Here is a 23,741-nt window from a genome sequence, read left to right as displayed (position 1 = left end):
TCTCTTCTTCTTCTGTGGTGTGTGCGTGTCCATGTGCGTGTGTGTGCGTGTATGTGCGTGTGTGCGCGCGTGTGTATGTGTATGCGTGTGTGTGTGTGTGTGCATGCGCGCCTCCAGCTGTGCCTGTCTGTTCGGCTTCCATGGCTCCTTCTGTGAAGTGAACGTGGACGACTGCCCGGAGCACGGCTGTGAGAACGGCGCCACCTGTGTGGACGGAGTGGGCAACTACACCTGCCTGTGTTCCCCTCAGTACACCGGTAGGAGACACCACACACACACCTTCATAGATATGAACGGGGACAGAATGGACGGCTAAATATGGTGTTATATAACGTCTCGGTCGGGGTGGAAACATCATTATTTATGTCCAAAACTGTTACTGTTACCCCTAGGTTAGGTACCCTCACAAAAAACATGCAGTAATCCTGGTCTCTAAACTGCCTCCCCCTGGCCAGCCGGGGCGCCTGATGGAGGGGAAAGGAACTGGTTGGAATAACGTGTTCCTTCCATGCGCCATACGTCCAACCAGGGAAACTCCCCCCTGTCAGGTGTAAAGGAGAAACTTGGACACTCAGGCATGAAGGAAGCATGAGTTCAAGTCCGTTGCTCTCCCCTTGTCCCCCATATATGGGGACTAGGTTGGTGGAGGGTGTGTAGAGCCCAGGATCACATTAGATGATTGACACAGGGGTGAAAAATGGGTTACAAAATCGTGGGATAAAAAATATATTTAACAAACCAAACTGTTACTTTTCAAATTCAAAAATAGTAAAATGTTGCAGATCTACAAGCTCCAAATGCGTTGCTTCTCACCGTGTTTCGAGCTTGCAGATCTGCAGATCTGTATGATCAATTCTATAACAGGTCGTTTCGAGGAAGCAATCTGATTGGTTGAAACAGCCTTCTATAGCCGTGGGTTAAACCAGCACCGTTCACCGCCTAATCAAAGCAAAGAATTCAGCTGCTCTGTTCTCCCAGAGCGCTAGCAAACTCGGTCGGTGGCTATATAGGTTCTAGCTAGTTTCTTGGGACATTTGTGGTCGTAGTGACTACATCTGTCATTAAGAAAATATGTTCTTTCAGCGATTTTCTTAGTTTTAATGGTAACTGTTGTATAATTGCAATATTACACTCGATGCTTACATAGTGATGCTTGCGGAACTCGACTTCGTCTCGTTCCTGACCGCATCACTGTCGTGGCAATAATCACGTTAACCCACACCCTCTCGTGTAATATTGCTTAAGTATAAGACATTAGTTTAAAAGGAAAAAAACAGTTACAATTTGTAGATATCGTTGCCTGACAGCTTACATATGACTTACAGTATTCACACTGATAACTGGGAGAACGCACCTGATGAGAGGAGAGAGGTAACGTTCTCTTGTTATTCTCTCTACTCCCCCTTCTTTCATGACTCCCCTTCACCCCCCCCGCCTGTCTGTCTGTCCATGTGCGTGTGCGTGTGTGTGTGCGCGCGTGCACGTCAGGTGTGTTATGTGAAGAAGAGGAACATGTTTGTTCTCCAGGTAGAAATCCTTGTCAGCACCAGGCTACCTGCCTCAGCACTCCTACTGGTCCCAGGTGAATACACGCACGCACACACACACACACACACGCACGCACACACACACACACACACACACACACGCACACACACACACCCATTGCACACAGGCACGTCCTTGCACTCACATACAGTATGCTGTACAGATTATATCCCTGCCTATAAAGACCTATATTGAACTTATATGTTGACTCACATACACATCCATATCGTTGCTGTGGCCCAGCCCAGAATCCCCTTATGTCCATGTTTTTACTTTTTTAGTTTTGTTCGCGACAGCGTCACACAAAAGCATCAAAAGTATCAGATCTTGGGGGGGCGCCCGTTGGCCTAGCGGTCCAGGCGCATCATGCCACATAATGGGCTTTGGCCGGACAGCGCGTCGCGTGTTCGAGTCCTGTCCATGACGACCTTTGCTGCCTTCGCTGAAACTGTCAATAATTATTAAAAAAAGCAAAAAAAAACGATCTGCAAGCTCGAAACGCAGTGCAAAGCGACATGTTTCGAGCTTGTAGATCTGCTACTTCTGATGCTTTTGAATTTGAATCCTGAAAAGCAACACACACACACACACAGACACACACACACACTCACCCACACTTGCAGGTGCCGCACATACACATTTAAGACAAACGTACTGTATTGTACATACTTAAGCATGCTTGCTCACTCACTCTTCCTGAATCTTCAATATTCAATGCACACACCGTACAGTATGCATAAGCAACCTCAACAACTGCACAGCCACATCCGCACGCACACGCACACACACACACACACACACCCACACACACAACCGCACTTGTGCACGACATGCTCTGCAATAGAAACACGTATACTGTACAGTATACATATATACAGTACATGCATACCCTACAAGCCTAAGGTCAACGCCTGGCTCAGCAGTGTTTTTTTATATTATATGCCAGGTGAGCTTAAAAATACACTCACTGTTCAGTTTCAGCTGACCTCAGTACAAGAGGTCCAAAACAGCCCCAAATATAACGTGTGTGCGTGCGTGTGCGTGTGTGTGCGTGTGTGTGTGGTAGGTGTGTGTGCGTCCCAGGCTGGGTGGGTGCTGACTGCGGTATAGATTATAATGAGTGTACGGACCACCGCTGTCAGAACGGAGCTCGCTGTGTGGACCATCTGGACGGATACAGCTGTGTGTGTCCCCTGGGATACAGGTGAGAACACACACACACACACACACGTTTGTATTGCTATACGGACCCTCCCTCCCTACCTTCATCAGAGACCCTCCCTCCCTACCTTCATCAGAGACCCTCCCTCCCTACCTTCATCAGAGACCCTCCCTCCCTACCTTCATCAGAGACCCTCCCTCCCTACCTTCATCAGAGACCCTCCCTACCTTCATCAGAGACCCTCCCTCCCTACCTTCATCAGAGACCCTCCCTCCCTACCTTCATCAGAGACCCTCCCTCCCTACCTTCATCAGAGACCCTCCCTCCTTACCTTCATCAGAGACCCTCCCTTTCTCCCTCTCCTCCTTTTATTGCTTTTAATTTCTTCTCTTACTTCTTTACTTTTTTCTAATAAAGTTGTTATTTTGTTCTCTCCCCCGGGCCCCCACACATTCAAAGCGTCTTTGGATACTTCATAGAAAACGATATATAAATCCCAGATATTATTATTAATATTACATAAAGTTGGATTGGATTATCGGAAATTCAACACTTTGAGAAAAGTGTGTTCGTCACTCTGCGCTAAATGTCAAAGCAATCTTTTTTTCCCTCCGTGCTCTTTTCTCCTGCTAAAGACGGTTATTTCATGTCACGACAGTAAAGTTATTCGGTTGATGGAATTACCCCCATCAAACAGTCACTGATTTCCACTTGTTGCCTGCGGCAAATAGCATTCCTAAGCGAATAATTCGATGACTCCATTAATTCAAGGCTTCATAGTAATAGTTAATTACTCTTGGGCGGGAACCCCTTTTGGTGTTAGCATTATGTTATGCTTTAGCTATTTAATTGAAAAATCGAGAAGAACGACTGACATACAAACATAGCTTTTTCAGAAAACTGTCAGGATGTAGAAGACATCAAAATAGGTTAAGACCACACTAACAGCATCTGCACCAGTTTTCACTGACATTTTGCTTCCCCACCACTTCTTCCTTCCTTCCTGCCGACAGTGGCGATCTGTGCGAGGTGGCCCCTCCTCTTCTTCCTCCTCCCCCTCCTCCCCCGCCGTCGTCGTCGCCTTGCCAACAGGCCCGGTGCGAGAACGGCGCCCCCTGTGTGGAGAAGGGCGGCGCTGCGGCGTGCGAGTGTCTGCCCGGCTTCGAGGGCCAGCGCTGTGAGAAGCTGCTCAGCGTCAACTTCGTGGACAGAGACTCCTACGTCCAGCTGGGCGACCTGAAGAACTGGCCCCAGGCCAACATCACGCTGCAGGTGAGTGCACACACACACGCACACGCACACACACACACACACACACACACACACACACACGCACACATGCACACACACACACAAGCCCCAAAACACACAGTGGTGTTTTTGTGGGAACCCCAGTGGTTTTTGTATTATTGTATTCCTAATTCATGTTACTGAGGTTAAAGGTATATTCAGTGATTTCACTCAAAAAACCTTAGGTTTCGTTTTTGGCTGTGGGACCCAGCCTTTCGTCCAATCAGGATAGAGAGTCAAAAACGAAACCTAAGGTTTTTTGACCCCCAGGGGTTAACTGGGGACAGGGAGGAACTCCTTATATGGCCAGCACACTCTATAGTAGGGAGGATTATCACAACAAAACAAAAAAATAAGTGATATTTGAATTAAGTGAAATCACTGAATATACCTTTAAGTTTAGGAATACGTTTAGGTTTAGGCGTAATTTTACAGAGGTTATGTTTAGCAATAAGGTTAGGCTTAGGCATAGTGTTGCTGAGGTTATGTTTAGCAATAAGGTTAGGCTTAGGCATAGTTTTGCTGAAGTTATGTTTAGCAATAAGGTTAAGGTTAGGCATACTGTAGTTTTGCTGAGGTTATGTTTAGCAATAAGGTTAGGCTTAGGCATAGTTTTGCTGAAGTTATGTTTAGCAATAAGGTTAGGCTTAGGCATAGTTTAGCTGAGGTTATGTTTAGCAATAAGGTTAAGGTTAAGGTGATTGCACACTGGGCGCGTTTTTCGGAAAACCCGATGGAGAAACACAGCTGAAAATCCGAAAAACGCGCTCGGTGTGCGGGGGACCTTTAGGCATATAGTTTTAAAACACAGACCATTGAGCACCATTTAACTGGTCCTCACAAGAAAAATGCTTGTTTCATAGTTGCACCCTTGCACGCCAGTGTCATGCACAGAAATAACTTGTAGATCTGATATTTTTCAGATCTTATCATTTTATCTAAAACGTAATGGCACGTTTGGCACATTCGTAATCGTTGATGTCCTCACAAGTAAAATTGTGTGTGTGCGTGTGTGTGCGTGTGCGTGTGCGTGTGTGTGTGCGTGTGTGTGTGTGTGCGTGTGCGTGTGCGCGTGCGTGTGCGCGGTGCGCGTGTCTGTGTGTGCTCGCGTTCGCGCGTGTCTGTACCTGTTGTAGGTATCGACCGCGGAGGATAATGGCATCTTGCTGTACAATGGAGACAATGAGCCCATCGCGGTGGAGCTGCACCAGGGTCACGTCAGAGTCAGCTACGACCCTGGAAACCAGCCTGTTACCGCTATCTACAGGTACACGCACACACACACACACACACACACACACACCCCTATCTGTGCACGCGCATTGAGCTGATTAAATATGCATGGGAGTCCTTCCTATTACGCGCAGATTTGTTTTTGCCGGCGTGTAATGTGACCTGAAAGAGGATAGCGGCTTGTATCCGCTCTCCGTGTGTTGTTCTAACGATTATTTTTAATACAGCCTACAAATGAATGAAGGTGCTCACCGAGGTGTCAGAGGGAAAAAAGCTTTGTCAAAAGGCCTGCTGACACATATTTTATGTAGCGGAGAGTTCATGTGTAAACATTTAGGTGCATTGTCGCTCGTGCTATACTTTAACCACCCAAGCCATGAGGCCGATTCTAAAAGAAATTCGGTAACACTTTATATTAACCCATTTTGGACTGAGGTCGATTTAAAAAAAAGGCTTCTAAATCCTGAAAAACCCATGTTTCTATGTCAGTGGTGCTCAACCTTTGACATGTCAAGGACCCCCAGAATTATCTCTATTGGGCCACGGACAAAATATGTAGTTCCAGGGACCTCCCCAGAAGCAAATATTTTAGTTAAAAATGTTCGCTCTGGCCTGGGCCGTGGCTCAGCGGTCCAGGCATCTTGGCTGGTAATCCAGTCTGGCAGTGTGCCGCAGGTTCGACTCCCGATCCCGACGGCCTTTACTGCATGTCTTCCCCCCCATCTCTCTCCCCATTTCCTGTCAGCCTACTGTCTGTTCCTCCATAAAATATATAAAATAAAGGCGAAAGCCAAAAGAAATAAAAAAATGTTCACTCTGAAATATATATTCAATGATTTGCGCCACAATTTAACGATTTTTCAAAAATAGACCTACAAGCTCGTAGCGCGCCACTCGGTGGCGCGCTATGAGCTTGTAGATCTGTCATTTTTCAATAGCTAAATTATAACATTATGTTTAAAACACCAAAAGGGGTTCCCGCCCCGGAATGGATTAAGGTCGTCTTTATAATGCATTATAAGCGCATTTATAATGCATTATAATGTGCGTATAAGGCATTACAACACTCGTTATAAATGTTTGTAATCATGTATAACAACTTATAAGTGCTGGTCATAATGCATTATTATGCTCAGTGGAACAGCACATTATAACTACTAGTCCTTACCCGTTGTGAGATATTCCCCCCCCCCCCCTTGTGGCCGTGAAGGGTACTGCGCCCGGGTGCGTTTAATTGACTAATAAATTAATTAATAATCATTAATGTGTCAAATCGAAAAACTTTCATCAATTAAAAAAAAAAAATCAATTATATTTTTTTGTCATGATGAAATGAAAGAAAAATCAAACAAATGTCTAAGAAGTGAAAAGTTAAAATATGGAGATGAGAGGTTTCTGTCTGACAGCAACAATATTTATTTTTCAATTCAAAATGTTCTCCCAATTAAGACATTTGGAGTCACTATAGTGCAGCAACAGCACCCGGACACCACCCCCACTTACATATTTACACACTGTTTTGGAATATCGACAACTCGCTGTAGAATTACAATTTACAATTTAGGCATTTAGCAGAATTTGTATTGGCTGCTTAATTTTAATAATAATCCGAGCCCAGAGGCGGTCGACAGCTCGCCTTGTGCGTAACAACTTAATTAATTGCTGAGTGGCTGGGCGGTAGTTTGAGACTGGATCTGATTCCAACCATTTGGAACATCTAATAATGATAATAATACATTTTATTCATAATGCACTTTAGATTTTTTTCAAATCACATAGCGCTACAGGTTTAAAAAAAAAAATAATAATAATAATAATAACATAATAATTCTCCAACAACATAAGGGGTAAAAACTCGATTAAAAATGAATCAAGGCGTAATTAACTAACACAGGGGAGATGGTGGGTCCACGCCTATGATTTTAATATCTCCCCTCTAGGCATTCATTTTTTTATCACTGTTGGGGGATATGTTTTCATCCCCTGCCTTCTGGTCAGGCTGAATTTAAAAGGCATGCATTTCCGTGTTTGATAACATGACAATTTTATAATTTACTAAATATTAAATTAGCCATATTGATCCTGGCATCCCCATTGCTCCAAAATTAAATACAAATATAGCAAGTAGCCTATCTACAAGATCACAATAAGCATTATGAGCGTGTAGAATGGCTATGTTCAGCATCTGTCGTATACAAAGGAGTAGGAGATAGGCCTTAGGTGGTTAATTATTTTATTTAAAAAAAAAAAAAAAAAACTCTGACTGACGCACACAGTTTTGTGTTAGCAAGAGCTTTTTTTGTGTAACAGAGAGGGCACAGGTTTGAGTACCATGAACGCAAAAAGGCACACAAAATGCTAACATTGGCACAAGGTTAGGTGTGAGACAGAGGATTTTTATTTGAAAATAAGATCTTTTTTTTTAATGTAGCCTATTAAATGAAGTCCCCTCACATCTGTATTACATCCTGCACATAATTCTACATTCATTCAAATGCTGAACTCTTGACTGGGGTGAGGGAGTCTGGGGGTTGTTGTTTGCTCTGAGTCCAACGATCATTACCAAAGGTTGTCATGCATATACGGACATACGGTATGCAGAGGCGTATCCACAATAAGGCCAGGGCAGGCGTCCTGCCTGTCCAAATCCATTTCTGGCCAAAATCCATACAATAAGAAAAAAAAGAGGACAAAAACAAGACCTGAACTATTAGTGGACAGCTGATTGGCCGTCGCGGTAGAGCCCGTTGGAATGTAAACGCATGCCTTTCAGCCCTTTGTATCGTATACTCGTCTGGCACTTGTCTGTGCACGGGGAGACGACAATTAATAACACAAAGTTGGGCTGTATTTTGCGTGTCTTAAGTACCAGGTCTTATTCCCTATAACTTGAGTAAACTAAAGACCTGGAGGCGTGATCAATGCTCTTTGGCCACTCAGAATAGCCAAATGGCATGGACCACGCCTCCAGGTCTTTAGCTTACTCAAGTTAGAGAATAAGACCTGGTACTTAAGAGTCAAGACACGCAAAATACAGCCCACTTGTCTGCCCAAAACGTAATTCCTGGATACGCCACTGACGTTATATGTTTTTGATGTGGTATCATAATTAAATGTGTTAATTTGGCACACTGGACTACTAATATCAACAAAATGAGAACATGGCACATTGGCATATGTCTAAAAGGTTGCCTATAACACCCCAGTAAGGGGTAAGCTTGTCAGTTGTATAAATTCCCGCTCTGTGGAAACCAACCATCGTGTTCCACTGCAGTGCTGAGACGGTGAACGACGGCCGCTTCCACACGGTGGAGCTGGTGACCTTTGACCGCATGGTGAACCTGTCGGTGGACGGAGGCGTGCCCACCACGCTGGACAGCCTGGGGAGGAGTGGGCCGCTGAGTGGACTGGCCCCGCTGTATGTGGGAGGTAAGACCCCCCCCCCCCCCCAAATACATACTGTACTGAGTGTAGAGGCCCCGCTGTATGTGGGAGGTAAGACCCCCCCCCCCCCCCCCCAAATACATACTGTACTGAGTGTAGAGGCCCCGCTGTATGTGGGAGGTAAGACCCACCCCCCCCCAAATACATACTGTATGTAGGAGGAAAGACCCCCCCCCCCCCCAATACATACTGTATGTAGGAGGAAAGACCCCCCCCCCCCCCAAATACATACTGTACTGAGTGTAGAGGCCCCGCTGTATGTGGGAGGTAAGACCCACCCCCCCCAAATACATACTGTATGTAGGAGGAAAGACCCCCCCCCCCCCAAATACATACTGTATGTAGGAGGTAAGACCCCCCCCCCAAATACATACTGTATGTAGGAGGTAAGACCCCCCCCCCCAAATACATACTGTACCGTATGTAGGAGGTAAGACCCCCCCCAAATACATACTGTACTGAGTGGACAGGCCCCTGTCTGCTATGTTCAGAGTGCAACACCCGAGCACAACCAAACATAAAATGACTTATCTTTTAGTTCTACTGGATCTCGTCTCCACTAGTCCCTCCGTAGTATTTTAGTCTCGTCCAAATATTGTCTATTCCTAATCCTAAACCCCAACCTGAATGTTTATGTTATTGAAAGTTTAACTATTTTTTAACCATAAAACAAGCATTTTTCTCTTAGCCTGGTTTCCAGCCCATAGACCCTGCCCACTCGACTGAGCGCACTGCAGGTGCTGGAGGCTCTCAGAGTCTGACAATCAGGCTACTTTTCTCTCTCTCTCTCCTGCTCTCTGCTTCACTCATCCGTCTCTCTCTCTCTCTCTCTCTCTCTCTCTCTCCACATCCTCTGGCCTCCCGCCCCCAGGCATGCCCGAGGAGGTGCTGCAGCCCTCCTCCTCCTCCCAGGGCGGCGGAGGTCTCTCCTCGCAGGCGCTCAACTTCTCCAGCTTCCACGGCTGCATCCGGAACCTGTACGTCAACCACGAGCTGCAGGACTTCACCAGGAGCCACATGAACCCCGGGGTGGTGCCGGGCTGTCAGCCGTGTCAGAAGCTCTACTGCCTGCACGGCCTCTGTCAGCCCCACGCCGCGCAGGTACTGTAGCTAGTGGTGGAAAGAAAGTACTCACTTTGGTTTATTGTCTCCACCAGGCCGAAGGCATGGGGAGAGAGTATGTTTTGCACTCCGTCCGTGTGTCCGTCCGTCCGTCCGTTACCAGCTAATCCATGCCAAACTGTGCACACACACTCCCTGGATGCCAACGACAAACCTCTGCCCCAACGGCCTGTTATAGCGCCACCATGAGGCCGATTTAGGCAAAACACATTTCTGTAGATAACTCGTACACATTTTATCCATACATCACACAATTCCGTATACACTATCTCCATAGTCATGTGATCAACACGGATCTGCACAATTTCCCATCTTCCATCCTGATGATCCAACATGCCACAAAACACAAACACAGTGTCCAATTTCCCTGAAAGTATACACACCCATTTCCACTAGGCCGAGGACGACATGCCACTATTTGTTTTCCCAAATCAGCCTCACGGTGGCGCTATAACAGGCCAATTCCTGTTTTTACCTATAACTGCATCGATCTGTATACAACTTATGTATGCACACTCCCTAGAGGCCATGGAAAAACATTGTCCCTGTATCCCTCCACATCTGCCGGTTATAGCGCCACCATGAGGCCGATTTCTGCAAAACACATTGTTTATGTTAGTCGCACAGATTTCATCCAAATCTCACGCAAATCGGTACACATGATCAAGTGATCAAGACGAGCCTGTTGGATTTCTCAGATTTTACACTGATTAGCTAAGATTGCCTTCCAAAGTTTTCAAGAGTAGCCCGTTTTGTACAAAATGCTGCACATGTCCTGCTCATCCAGAATTCTATCCTCTGAGTGATTCTATATGCTATGAGTGATCTGGCTCTGCATTTCCTCAACAAAATGAAGAAAATTGTTGCAAGAAACAAACAAACAAACAAACAAACAAAAAAACATGTTTATATTACTCCTAAACATTTTGCCAAACATCACACACACTCCTATCCTCCTGGTGGAGACCTGTGCCCAGAAGGGCACTTTTTCGTTTTGTTTGTTTTTTACTTGAGTAAAAGTATCAATACTGCAATGTAGAAAAAGCACGTATACCAATATACCAAGTAAATGGCCATAATTCAAAATGTTGAGCAAAAGTACAAAGATATTGGTATAAAACTAAAGTGGAAATTACTCATTGTGCAGAATGCAGTTTTCAAATGATTTTTTTTAATAAAGATATTTAGAAAATACCAAATCTACAAGCTCAAAATGTATCGCATAGCTTGTAGATCGGCTATTTCAAATGGCCAAAATGTATTGTATATAAGGCTGAAGCGGTAATACTGTTTTGTAATCAAAATCTGCACACTTGGGCTTTTTTTGTGTTTACTTTTGAGTTGTAACCCTTGAATTTGAATTATTAGAGTTAGAACTGACCTTTAAAGGACTAGTTCGCCCCAAAAGGGACTTAGGGCTCCATCTTGCGCCACCCTTATCCCTTATCCCTAATTTGACATTTTTTACTATTTTGAAATACATTTTATAATAGTTCAACTAGCCGATCTACATCCAGACATTGTGAGCTTGTAGATTGGCTATTTGAACTATTTAAAAAGTTTTTTTTAAATAGTAAAAAATGGCAAATTAGTTTAGGGATAAGGTTTAAGGGATATATATACAGTATATATATATATATATATATATATATATATATATATTCTCTGTAGATTACACACCCCGTGAAGCCTTGAATTCATGTTCTTTCTTTTTTTTACATTCCTAAGCCAACAATTTGATAACCGGATGTGCATAGGCTGCTCTTCTGGTAGGAGACACAAAGGAGACCCGTCTCCATAGGGAACCACTGCTGGTCATCAAATGTTTGGCTTAGGAATGCGACAAAAACAAAACAAAAACAATTCATGAATTAAAGGCTTCATGGGGTGAGTAATTGATAGAAAAAAGGTCATTTTGAAGGTGATCTGGTGGTATTAAAAAATAATCTTCTAAATCCTGACAACTTTCTGAAATACCTGATTCTATATCGGTGGTGCTCAACCTCTTTCATGTCAAGGACCCCCATAATTATCTGCATTTGGCTGTGGTTCCCCCATCTGAACATATGTACAGTAGTTCCAGTTAAAAACGTTCGCCGTGAAAGAATATAATTATATTAAAAGATTTGCGCCACATTTTCACGATTTAAAAAAAATAGCAGATCTACAAGCTCATAGCACGGCACTTGTAGATCTGCTGTTTTTCAATAAAGTATAAAATAATGCTTATATTGAACTAAATGTCTCCTCTACAGGGTCCTCAGTGCTACTGTCAACCAGGCTGGACGGGACAGCACTGTGACCAGCCAACAGCAGGGGGCGCTGCAGCGGAGGTGGATGCTGCCACGGTGACAGAAGCTAACCCCTGTCAAGGCAACAAGTGAGTTCTCTGTTGTGTAGTTCAGGTGAATTGACAATTTAAAGGACTTTAAAGACCTTTAAAAATAAAAATAAAAGTTTTTGTCAGTGAAAAAATACAAGTTTTTGTACATTTTGAACATTTTTGTGTCATAGTTTGAGTCGACGAAATGACTGGTCCCTCTGTCTGTGGCATGTATTCCTGCAGGTGTGTGAAGGGTTCGTGTGTGGCGCTAGACGGACAGACGTACCGCTGCGACTGTGACGAGGGCTACCGCGGTGCCCTGTGTCACCTGCAGGAGGAGCTGGCGCCGGCGGTGGCAGCAGAAGGAACATCATGCCAGGGCCTGCGGTGTCAACATGGACAGTGCCAGGAGACCGAGGACGGGCCGCGCTGTGTCTGTGACCAAGGCTTCAATGGGGAGAACTGTGACACAGGTGAGAGAAGTGTGTCTGTGACCAAGGCTTCAATGGGGAGAACTGTGACACAGGTGAGAGAAGTGTGTCTGTGACCAAGGCTTCAATGGGGAGAACAGTGACACAGGTGAGAGAAGTGTGTCTGTGACCAAGAAGGCTTCAATGGGGAGAACAGTGACACAGGTGAGAGAAGTGTGTCTGTGACCAAGAAGGCTTCAATGGGGAGAACAGTGACACAGGTGAGAGAAGTGTGTCTGTGACCAAGGCTTCAATGGGAGAACAGTGACACAGGTGAGAGAACTGTGTCTGTGACCAAGGCTTCAATGGGGAGAACTGTGACAAAGGTAAGGGAAATCAGGCGGTCAAGAGGTGCACACACGTCCAAACATTTCGACGGGTCCTGGAACCCGATCATTTTGACAATCGATCGATCGTCGGGTATATATATATACCTGGCGAAGGCCGGTTAGGTCGAAACGTTGTTTCTTTGTCCACTCTGTTATACATTTATTTTGGGAGCTTTGCGGTGTTCATTTTGTCACTAAAATTGAGGAAAAATGGTCGTCCGACTACCTTTTCTTCATTGACGAAAACTAAGCTATGAGGACCAAATAAAAGTCAAAAAAATATATTTGTTTTATGAATGTTGTAAAAAGGTTTTTGAACAGCTAAAGCTCTCTGTGGCAGTTCACCCTGCCACTGAGACTGACTTGATTGATTGAGACCGAATTGATGATTGAGTGTTAATTAATTGGCTCCAGTGTAGGGAGCATACCAACGGGTGGATTTGTGCGGGGAACACACCAACATTGGTTTTATATGTATATAGAGAACTCTTATCTTTAAATATATTATGTGGATAATGTATGTGGAGCGTTATGTGACAGTATTACGTGACACTTTAAAATGTGTTCTGAATTGTGATGTCTCTGGACATTGGGAATGCACTGGTTCGATTGTGGAATCAATCCAGGGATGGTTTGGTCCATGGGAGGGGCCTAACCTTTATAAGAGGAGCACCTGCCACTGCCCAGTCATTGATTGCACAGGGAGCAGGATTGTGCAACAACAAAGGACTCACTTGCTTTTGAGTATTTTGCCTAGTTTTGGGTAATTGGAAGAGCTGATTCAAGTGCGTTGTTGCACACACTACCTCGCACTGAATCAAAGTGTGACACTGTCCTGCCTCCCGACATTCAGTTGAGCAGGTATGTGATGTCGGTACGAGTAGATAAAGTGTACTGGGATAGAGCTTATAGGACAGAGATTCAGTGGTTGTACTATTTTGAAACTCGTGAGTGATGCGTGATATCATACTGTAGGTAGCATATCGATATCGGCCCGATGTTTCAGAAAAATTGATGTTTTCACCGATATTGACCGATGATATTGACCAATATTTCACCGATTTTGACCGATATTTCACCAATATTGACGCAATAATAATGTCACCGTTAATGGCTTTGAAAATGAAAACAAACAAAAAAAAATCAGCAACAATGACCTCAATTTAATCATAATATATAATGGTAATCTAGGCCTATCGGCATCGGCCGATTTTGACACTGCATATCAATATCGTGCATCTTACTGTAGGTTTCGTAAAAGTACTTTGTACAGTTCACTGAAGCAGCGATTTCATATCACGGCGTCCTCAGTTCAGGTGAAGGTATGGGTTTGAATGAGTTCACTGCTAGAGTGATGAATATATCCCTTATACAAAGGCAGAGGCTTGTATGTCTGTTTGGGGAGACCTTGAGATTAGATTAGATTCAATTTATTGTCACTGCACATATACAAATACTTTGACAATGAAATGTGTGAAAGTGTGTGAAAGATTCCACACACTCAAGGAGTGTAGTGCAGCTATATATCTTCCATCTGTAGCCTTACAACATGATTGGTAGCACAAAAATGCAATTGTAGTATTTACAATACTTTAGAGATCGAATGATACATTTTAGCTAAGTCGATATGGATTTTCTTTTACGAAATGACCTATTTATTCTACAGTATGTATGTATATGACAGAGATGACATGATGAGGTCATTCTGTTCCCTGGGGAGTGGCCACTTACACGGTCACAAGATATGTGACGCTGAGCTCCTCATTGTAAAGATAAGATCTTTTCACAGCACAGAATCTGATATTTACCCTTGAAAATAATGAGATATGTGCCCCACAACAGCCTAGAAATGACATTTTCTGATCTTGTGCGTAAGTGCACTCTAAATCTTCCGATTTGCGTCATTCTATAGAATTCTGATGTGATTCTGGCCAACCTTATATGAATCTCCATAAGAGGCTGTGGCTATAATGTACACTGTATGTCATAGTGATCTGGTAAATGCTGATGATGTTACTTTTACATTTTACGAATTTCTATTTATTTACGGTATATGTATATCGTCTCAGTCGGGTGGAAAACTCAAAAGTTAAAATTCAAAAATTGCAAAAGTGGCAGATCTGCAAGCTCAAAATATGTCGCTTTGTGTTGTGTTTTTAGCTTGCAGGTCTGCAACTTTTGATACCTTTGTGTGACGCTGATCATTAATTTACGAGAAAAAAAAGAAGAAACCCCCCCCCCCCACACACACACAAAAAGCAGTGTTGGAAAAGTGCTTTACTTAAAGGACCACTTCACAACTTTTCAACCTATCTTCATATAATAGGTCCTCACTAATAATCATGAAAAAATGGTGCAATTTATTTCTACTCGGTCTGTGTCTCATAGTAGGGCTGTGGGCAGTTCAGAAACCGTCTTCCAGTGACATCATCGATGGGGAATACAAGCTAATAAAAACTGCAGGCTTTCTAAGTCCTGAAAAGTTGCAATGCGAAAATGGAAGCCATCGTTCTCACGATAATGAAAATCTAAATATTTTTGTAAAAAAATCTTGTTTTAAAAAAAATCTGCCTAATGATGATGTCACTGGAAGACGGTTTCTAAACTGCCCACAGCCGTCCTATGAGACACAGACTGAGTAGAAATAAAATAGTGCCATTTTTTTCATGATTAGTGAGGACCTATTATATGAAGATAGGTTGAAAAGTGGTGAAGTGGTCCTTTAAGTAAAAGTGTCAATACTGCAATATAGAAAAATATATGTAAAGGTCCGGAATTCTAAATTCTAAAGTACAATGTCCCATTTCAAAATATTTTTAAAATAGCAGATCTACAAGTTCACAGTGCATCGCATCGCGGAGTAAAAGTACAATATCTGCATCCAAAATGTAAGTGGAGTAGAAGTAAAAGTATTGGAAATTGGAAATGCTGAAGAAAAGTACAAATTCTTAAGTAAATGTACTTGGTTACTTTACATTAACTGACACAAAGTTAGAATATGGAGATAAGCGGTTTCTGCCCGACAACAGCCATATTCATCGACACATTGTCTCGACTGTCACTGGCTGCGTTCAAATTCAAGGGCTTTTTCCCATACGGGGATCCAGACTTAAAGGACCTATAACATAAAATTCAACTTTTTCAATTTCTGTTGTTTTTGGGGCTCCCATATGCGTTTTCTTTCCCCACAAATAACCAATTTTGAACAATCAGGCTTTCATATCATATTGGCGCTTTAATGGAAATTGCTCTCAGGAACAGCTCAACTGATTTGGTCCTCATCATGATGTCATCAATGTCACCCTAGTGACCCTACTTTGTATAATTCCTCCTCTTCATTTCCAAATTTGCATTTCCACTTTGTTTACAATGTCCACCATTGTTGATTTCCCAAGCTGGCATGGAAACAAGCCTGGATTTTTATCTAGCATCAGTATTATAATGACTCAAATATTAAATAATCTGCATATCAGCACCCCCACCACCTCAGGACATTGTGGTACTGCAGCTAAAACTGCTTTCAAGGTCAAAAAAGAAATGACAAGGACTGGTTATATCAGAGTGGCGATGGAGGCTCAAACCATTATAAATAACTTTGAGGGACATAGACAATATGATATTAACAGTTTAAATTATTTTTTAAATTCATGGATGAATGAAGGATGGAATGAATGAATAAATAGGTTAATGGAAATATGTTTGCAGGCATTTAGGCCTATGTTTATGATAAAAAGGTTATTCTCTTAAAATAACATAGGCCTAATTATTATTATCAATAAATTAATATTATATCCATATTATCCAGCAATATGAAAACAGTAGCTGATCTACAAGCTCACAATACGGACGTTTGGTGTTAACAGAAACAGCAGTCCAATAAATTACTATCTAGGCCTACATAACGAGGTTTTAAAGGGATTGTGACATTTAAAACACATTTTTGTAGATTTTTTGGCTTTTTTGGCTTTTCTTGACATCAATTTCACCAAAAAAAAACGAAGTTTGAACATTCAGTGTATTCTCTGCTGTCTGGACTTTTGTGAATAATTATGCAAAAATGTCTCATCTGGTTGGACGGCAGAGATATACGTAGATCTCCGCTAAACCTCCGCCCCCTCCCCTCTGCTCCCTGCCTAGTGCCTACCATCTCTTCTCCGCTTCCTCATTGTAACCGCGACTTTCAGGGCTCCAGACTAACTTTTTTCACCACCGTCCCGGAACCGTCCCAAAATACAATTTGAACCGTCCCAAAGTGAATGTATACCGTCCCGGGAAAAAAAGTTAAAAAAGGACCACTCAGATTGCGAAATGAATAACTGTATTCCTATTGTATAATAGAAATACAATACATGCAGTACATTATTTGTTTGGCTTCATGTTTCTTCAGTAGATAGAGAAAATACACTGATTTAGTCAAAATGCTCCCAGATGAAAAATAGGGCTGGGTTAAAAATGTTAATCGAATTAGAGGCTTTGTAATTAATTAATCTAAATTAATCACATTTTAACCGCATATCAATATTCAACCTGAGAACAGTGATATTTATTTTCAAATGGATTTTGTTATTTTGGTGAATCAATGAATAGTGACTACAGTAGCTATACAACTTTGGTGGTAGGCTGCTTGATCAAGACCAAAAGATAAACGTGCAGTAATGCAGGTAGTCTATGAATACTCAAATGATTTACATGGGTGGCATGAGAAAACAAATTAAAAAAACTTTTTTAGGGGGAACACTAAGATGAAGAAATAAAATCAATAAAAACTGTGGAATGAGAGCGTTTTGAGGAGTGCATTCTACAGTGTTGGGGCTGCGGGGCAGCAATTCCAGAACAATCTGTTGCTTCAGAGGATACCAACATATTATTCAATGTGCCGTAACCATTTCATCTGGTCAGCTGTGGGTTGGACCGACGTGGGTCCTTTGACTTGGATTTGACTTGGACTAACATTAGCCCCATATGGAACCCGTTATAATGTAGCTCTATCAGAGGGAGAGGTTCCATGCGACACATGTTAAAGCAGCTAGCAAGCCTAGCCCCATATGTGCCCTCTCCCTACGCTCATCGGAGCTACAGAATGAGCGTAGGGAGAGGGCACATATGGGGCTACTAGCAAGCCTAGCATGGAAGCTAACGTTGGTGTAGTGTAGCGGTAGCCCCGTGTCCATATGGAACTTTTCCCTCCGCTATACACACAAGACACAACCATGGTTAAACCACGCTTCCAACCGATAGTTTTTCAATGTAAATGTCCCATCCACGGGGCAGAAGTAATATAAGCGGCTTCCTTTGGATGAATGGTGGTGTGTTCATGTTGTCAACTTGTCTGACTGACGGCACTGCAGATAGTGCAAAAAGTGTCAGCAGCGCTGATAGTCTCATGCTGCTCAGCGCTGCACGCGATATACGCATTTTCAATGCAAAAACTCCTCTCGTCCCGGAACCGGCCCGAATGAGATACATTTACGTCCCAAATAGATATTTTATAGTCCCCGGGACGTCGGGACGCCGTTAATCTCGAGCCCTGGCGACTTTGTTTCTTTGTAATACTTACTAATAATGGCTTCTAGAGAAAAATCAATCTGCTCTGTTGTTGGCTGTGTCAATCAACACAAGTCCTTACACTGGATACCAACTGGCCTAGATGACTCTTTTATTTTTGACGACGTTCCTACCAAGTTGTCAAAGTAGCGCATCTTGGGTTGACAGGAAAGGGGGAATTACCGACATCTACAGGCTAAAATAATGTGTTTTTCCATGGCTTCTCAGGATGAACTTTACACATGCACAAAAACTCGTGTCAAGAAATACTGGAGTGGAGTTGAGTGTTCAAACGTTTTAGACACGTTTGAAGGACCATGGCCAAGACTTTTAATGTTTTTAAAATTATGTTATAAATCATGTCATAATACCTTTAATGTATTTATCGCAATTCAATGTTATATAATATATATTTCATGCAGGCAGGAATTAATGCATATGAAAACATATGTTCGTGACACAATTAATGTGTCTCACATGCATGTATTGAGCCTTAGTTTGAGATAAAATAGGTTATGCTCGCAAATATATTCTACAGCAAGCAACTGATTCCTCTCCTAACGTCATGCACTGGGTGATACAATGAATCAGATTAATGCTATTGCAAATGAATACAATTGTTTTATTATAAATAAAACGATTGCAAATAAATGCACAGGTCGATTGTCTCGAGATCTGTAGCTTCAAGAAGAAAAGAGAAGGGAAGAAAAGAGAAAACAAACGTTTAAAAAGTACATTTGTGTTGGCTCAACTTCTGCCTCATCTGAGTTGGAGCGCATGCATGCAGAAGCTTGCGCAATGCATTATGGGGAAGATTTGCTTGTATAGTGACCATCGGCTGTTCCCTACAATTCCGGTGCATTGTGGGATACTTCAGTCCACTACATTAGGGTGCATTGTGGGATACTTCAGTCCACTACATTAGGGTGCATTGTGGGATACTTCAGTCCACTACATTAGGGTGCATTGTGGGATACTTCAGTCCACTACATTAGGGTGCAAAATGCTTAATACACATTCGGACACTATATGAAATTGGCGGAACCCCAAAGTAGTGCACTATATGGGGCATAGGGAATGAATTCGGACGCTTGCCCAAGTGTCTCCAGCATGTGAGGGCACATTGTCTCGACTGTCACTGGCTTGTTCTGTCCAAGGAAAACTAAATAAAAACTAAGCTATGATGACTTATGATAACTATACTAAGACTAAGTATATTATTGACTATTTCGTCAACGAATAAAAAGTAGACTAAAATGTTAGGGAGGGACTAGTGGAGAACAGAGTCATTTTATGCTTTGTTGCATGCTGAAAATAGCTGATCTACAAGCTCACAACACGTCGCACTGCCATTACAATGTCATCAAGGCCTGCCGACATACATTTTAGTCGACAAAAACAACTGTAGATTTAGTCGACTAAGATCTTAGGGTATTTAGTCGACTAAAAGACAGTTAAACTAAAACATTTCAGGCGACTAAAATATGACTAAATGAAAATGTATTCAAAATACTATGACTAAATCCAAATTTCCTGTAAAAAACAACACTAACATGTGCTTTTCTCTCCCTCTCTCCATCTCTCTCTCTCTCTCCCTCCCTCCCTCCCTGCTCCCACCAGAGTCCCTGTGTCAAGGCGAGGCGGTGAGGGACGTCCACCGGGCACAGCGCGGCTCGGCGCTGTGCCAGACGTCCAAAGCCTTCTCCTGGGTGGAATGCCGCGGCCGCTGCAGCCAGACGGGCGTCGCAGCGGAGGAGCCGGCGGGGACCGGCTCTGCTGCCCCGTGCTGCGCCCCCCTGAGGGTGCGGCGCCGACGGCTGACGTTTGAATGCGACGACGGAACGTCTTTCACACAGGACGTGGAGAAGCCCGTGGAGTGTGGCTGCAAGGACTGTGTGTAGCACTGTACGCTGATGATGTGGTGATGATGATGCACGAGGTACATACGCATGCGCATGCACGCACACACACACACACACACACACACACACACACACACGTGTGTGCATGCACACCAAGGTTATAATGGTTTTGGATTTTTCATTATAGTTTAGTTTTTTTCTAATTCAGTTCGTTTTAGTTAGTTTTTAGAGCAGGTTTGCTAGTTTATATTAGTTTTGGTGTTAGTTTGTCTGCCCAATCCTGCACCTGACAAATAAGTCAGGTGCAGGATTGAAAAAGGATTGAAAAGAGTAGGTAAAAAACTCAAGGAGAGATAGCATTTAAAAAAGGAATATTCAGTTACAGATTGAGCTTATAAATAAATTGACAAAAATGAAAACTATAGGGCATTTTGTTTAGTTCATTTGAGTTAGTTTTTGTGAGTTTTGTAAACACACAGTATACAGTTTCAGTTAGTTATTGTTTTTCTTTTCCTTTTATCATTTTTATTTAGTTCAGTAAACGAAAATGTTTTATTTATTTATTTTAGTTTAATTTATTTTGATCATTTTAGTTGACTATAATAACCTTGATGCACGCACGCACGCACACACACACACACACACACACACCCACACACACACACACACACACACACACAAGCCAAATAGTCTCTTGCATCCATTGTGCAAAGATTCATACATTTAAACCATTAAAACCACTGATATAGCACCATACGATACGTTTTTCAGGTCTTACAGACTGAAACATAAGCATCTAACACATTCACCGAACCGTCTGTGTGCGTGCGTGCATGCTTGTGTGCGTGCGTGCGTGCGTGCGTGCGTTCGTAATGTTCAACCCATCTCTTCCTTTTCAAACACATGAAAGCCACAAAGCTGCCTCAACCTTGCATGCACCTTCTTCCACAAAAGCCGCCACTGCGCTAACTGCCGAACAGCGGCGGCTCATTATTTACAGCCGTGCGTGGAGAATGCCTCTAAACCTGCGCCGTGTTCTTCCTCGTTGTGAAGTCGACGCTCGGCCGCCATGAACACGTTCCGTCTCAAATGGCTCGTTAAGACAAAAGGAGCCAATTAACCCAAGTTGCCTCACTTCTGAAGTCATTCGCAAACGAGATTCAATGGTATACACAGAGGCCGAACACAATTCCTGTATGAGAAGTTATTCACGTATAATCTGAAAAGTTCTCGCCACCCCCAGCCTTGACCAGCCTTGACGAGCGAGCGTTTGTCAGCCACTGCGTTGAGGTCTTGCGGGGTTGAAAGAATTAGCGAAACACGAACCTAGCTAATAATACTAAGGCGCTAGTCTCTGCGGTACAGATTAGTGTAGTCTTCCCCCGCCAACGGTCACTTGTATCAAGGCACCTCGTCTCAATGCGGTTCAGATGACCATTGAAATGGCTGGTTTACTGGTAATTAAACTATTTTTTAAACCACAGCCAGGTCAAAGTATACACACATGCAAGTGCATTTTTATTTTTTTCCTTTTTAAACCACTTATTTCACAGATGGTTGAGAAAATGGTAGATCGTGTGAGCTTGTAGATCAGTTACATTTGCTATTTTGGAACATTTTTGCAGAGAACAATTTTCTTTTGCCTCGATATAAAATGCCCAAAATAGGGTAGTCAATTTGAAAGTGGTTAAATATCAGGCCATGTACACGACGACAAACCAGAAAAATGACAATAGCCGCCCTATACTGTTGGTGTGCACACACGTGCACGCTGTGTGCACACCACTGTGTACACATACATACGCAGTGCAGCAGACACAGTCCAGGAAAGGTGACTGACTTACTGACAGACAGACAGACTTTGCTGGCGATGCAGGGGAATGACACTTCCTGTGGGTGGTGGGGGGGGGGGGGGGGGGTGGGGGCGTTATAGGTCAGAGTTCAGGAGGTTCGCTGGGGGGGGGGGGGGTGGTCCAACTGCTGCTGGCGGTGCCCTTTGTCCCAATTTTTAGAGCGCGCGCGGCGGAGCGGGTTGGGGGATGGGGGCGGGCGGCGTCTGTGCGTTGCGCGTCTGCCGGGCACTGTGAGAACACACTGCTATATAACCACAGACACCATGTATATTAATCAGCTCCATTTGGTTATGTGGAAACAAGACACCGCCTCTGATTTCCTCCGAAGAGCCAGTCACCACCACCACCCTTGTGTGTAACACTCACTCCACACACACACACACACACACACACACGGAAATCTAGCTTTTATATAAGACGGTTATTATTTATATTGTTGTGAAACTAAAAAATAAAGGTGCGTAATATTTTTGTTTTAACATTTTTATTTTTGTAGCATTCGTTTGACTTGACTTTCTTTTTGTGACTTTTTGTCATGACGTCCGAGGAGTTTTGCTACGGGGGTCAGCGGTCAACCTAATGTAGCTTTTGTTATCATTACCATTGTTATTATTGCAATGTATATTACACTACTACAGTAACTGCCTAACAGATTGTAATATATATTATAATGTTATTATGACGTGCTCCATTTTGACATGGTATTTTTATATGTTGAAATGGTGGAAAATGGATGTTTCGTTCTCAAAAGCCCTCTGTCGTCGTTATCGGCTCTGTAGATCTTTTAGAAATGTATTATTTTGTCTATGCTGCCTGGGCTAAAGTTGCCAAAAAAATAAACAAAAATAAACAAAAAAAAATCGTATTCCAAACCAATGTCATTTATGAGGAAATTATGAATTCTGATCATGTTACAGTATATGTGTCTTTTTACCGGATATAAATATGATTTCCTGCAGATGATGATGATGATGATGCATATAGTGCTTTTTTTGATTTTGTAATTTATTTCAATAAAGAGTTGTTGTTTTTTCCCCTCTCAACCTTGACATTGGCTGGGTGTGTGTGTGTGATGATGTTGCTGCAGTGACCTCTGACCTTGATGTGTCAGAGCTGTCTGTCTGAGTGTGCTGACCCCGCTGAGGCTATGAGCACTGACAGCTCACACGCACGCACGCACGCAAGCACGCACACACGCAAGCAAGCACGCGCACACACGCACGCGAGCGAGCGCATGCGCGCACACATAGAATGAATGGAAAGAGAAGGAATTGAAGATGGCTGTTGTAGAGGGGGATGGAGAACCAGGAAGATGGATAGAGTATGTCGTTGGCTGTCGGGGCAGAACAAACCTCGTATCTCCATTATTTCAACTTTTGATGTTTTTTTTTGTTTTTGTTTTTTTTTGTGAATGAACGCCCTATATCTCGTCATACTGGAATGTGACCCAAAAGTAGTGAGAATAGACGATCTGCTGTCAGCTCGTAGATCCAATATTATAATATTTTAAGAAACATTTTTTTGACTAATAGCAAAGGAACCGTTTCTTAAGGTTTCCGCC

At 43.0% G+C, this 23,741-nt stretch overlaps 1 protein-coding gene across 1 annotated transcript in view; it reads left to right on the top strand.

The window, feature by feature from the left end:
- Positions 1-20,439, top strand: part of LOC310858293 (slit homolog 1 protein-like) — a gene marked incomplete at its 5' end in the record, with an annotated part of 114,817 nt that extends 94,378 nt beyond the window's left edge. Inside the window, 10 exon segments of the mRNA XM_083764401.1 lie at positions 118-257; positions 1,489-1,582; positions 2,615-2,752; positions 3,724-3,982; positions 5,137-5,267; positions 8,508-8,662; positions 9,549-9,778; positions 12,055-12,179; positions 12,366-12,595; positions 20,086-20,439. Of these exon segments, the coding sequence (XP_083620527.1) occupies positions 118-257; positions 1,489-1,582; positions 2,615-2,752; positions 3,724-3,982; positions 5,137-5,267; positions 8,508-8,662; positions 9,549-9,778; positions 12,055-12,179; positions 12,366-12,595; positions 20,086-20,366 (1,783 nt within the window). The 3' untranslated portion in view covers positions 20,367-20,439.
- Positions 20,440-23,741: the final 3,302 nt, after the last annotated feature.

This window comes from Protomyctophum parallelum, assembly GCF_964188405.1.
Source record: "Protomyctophum parallelum genome assembly, chromosome: 5".
NCBI lineage: Eukaryota > Metazoa > Chordata > Actinopteri > Myctophiformes > Myctophidae > Protomyctophum > Protomyctophum parallelum.
Note: the sequence above shows the minus strand (reverse complement) of the source record. Positions and strands in the feature narration are given on the sequence as shown.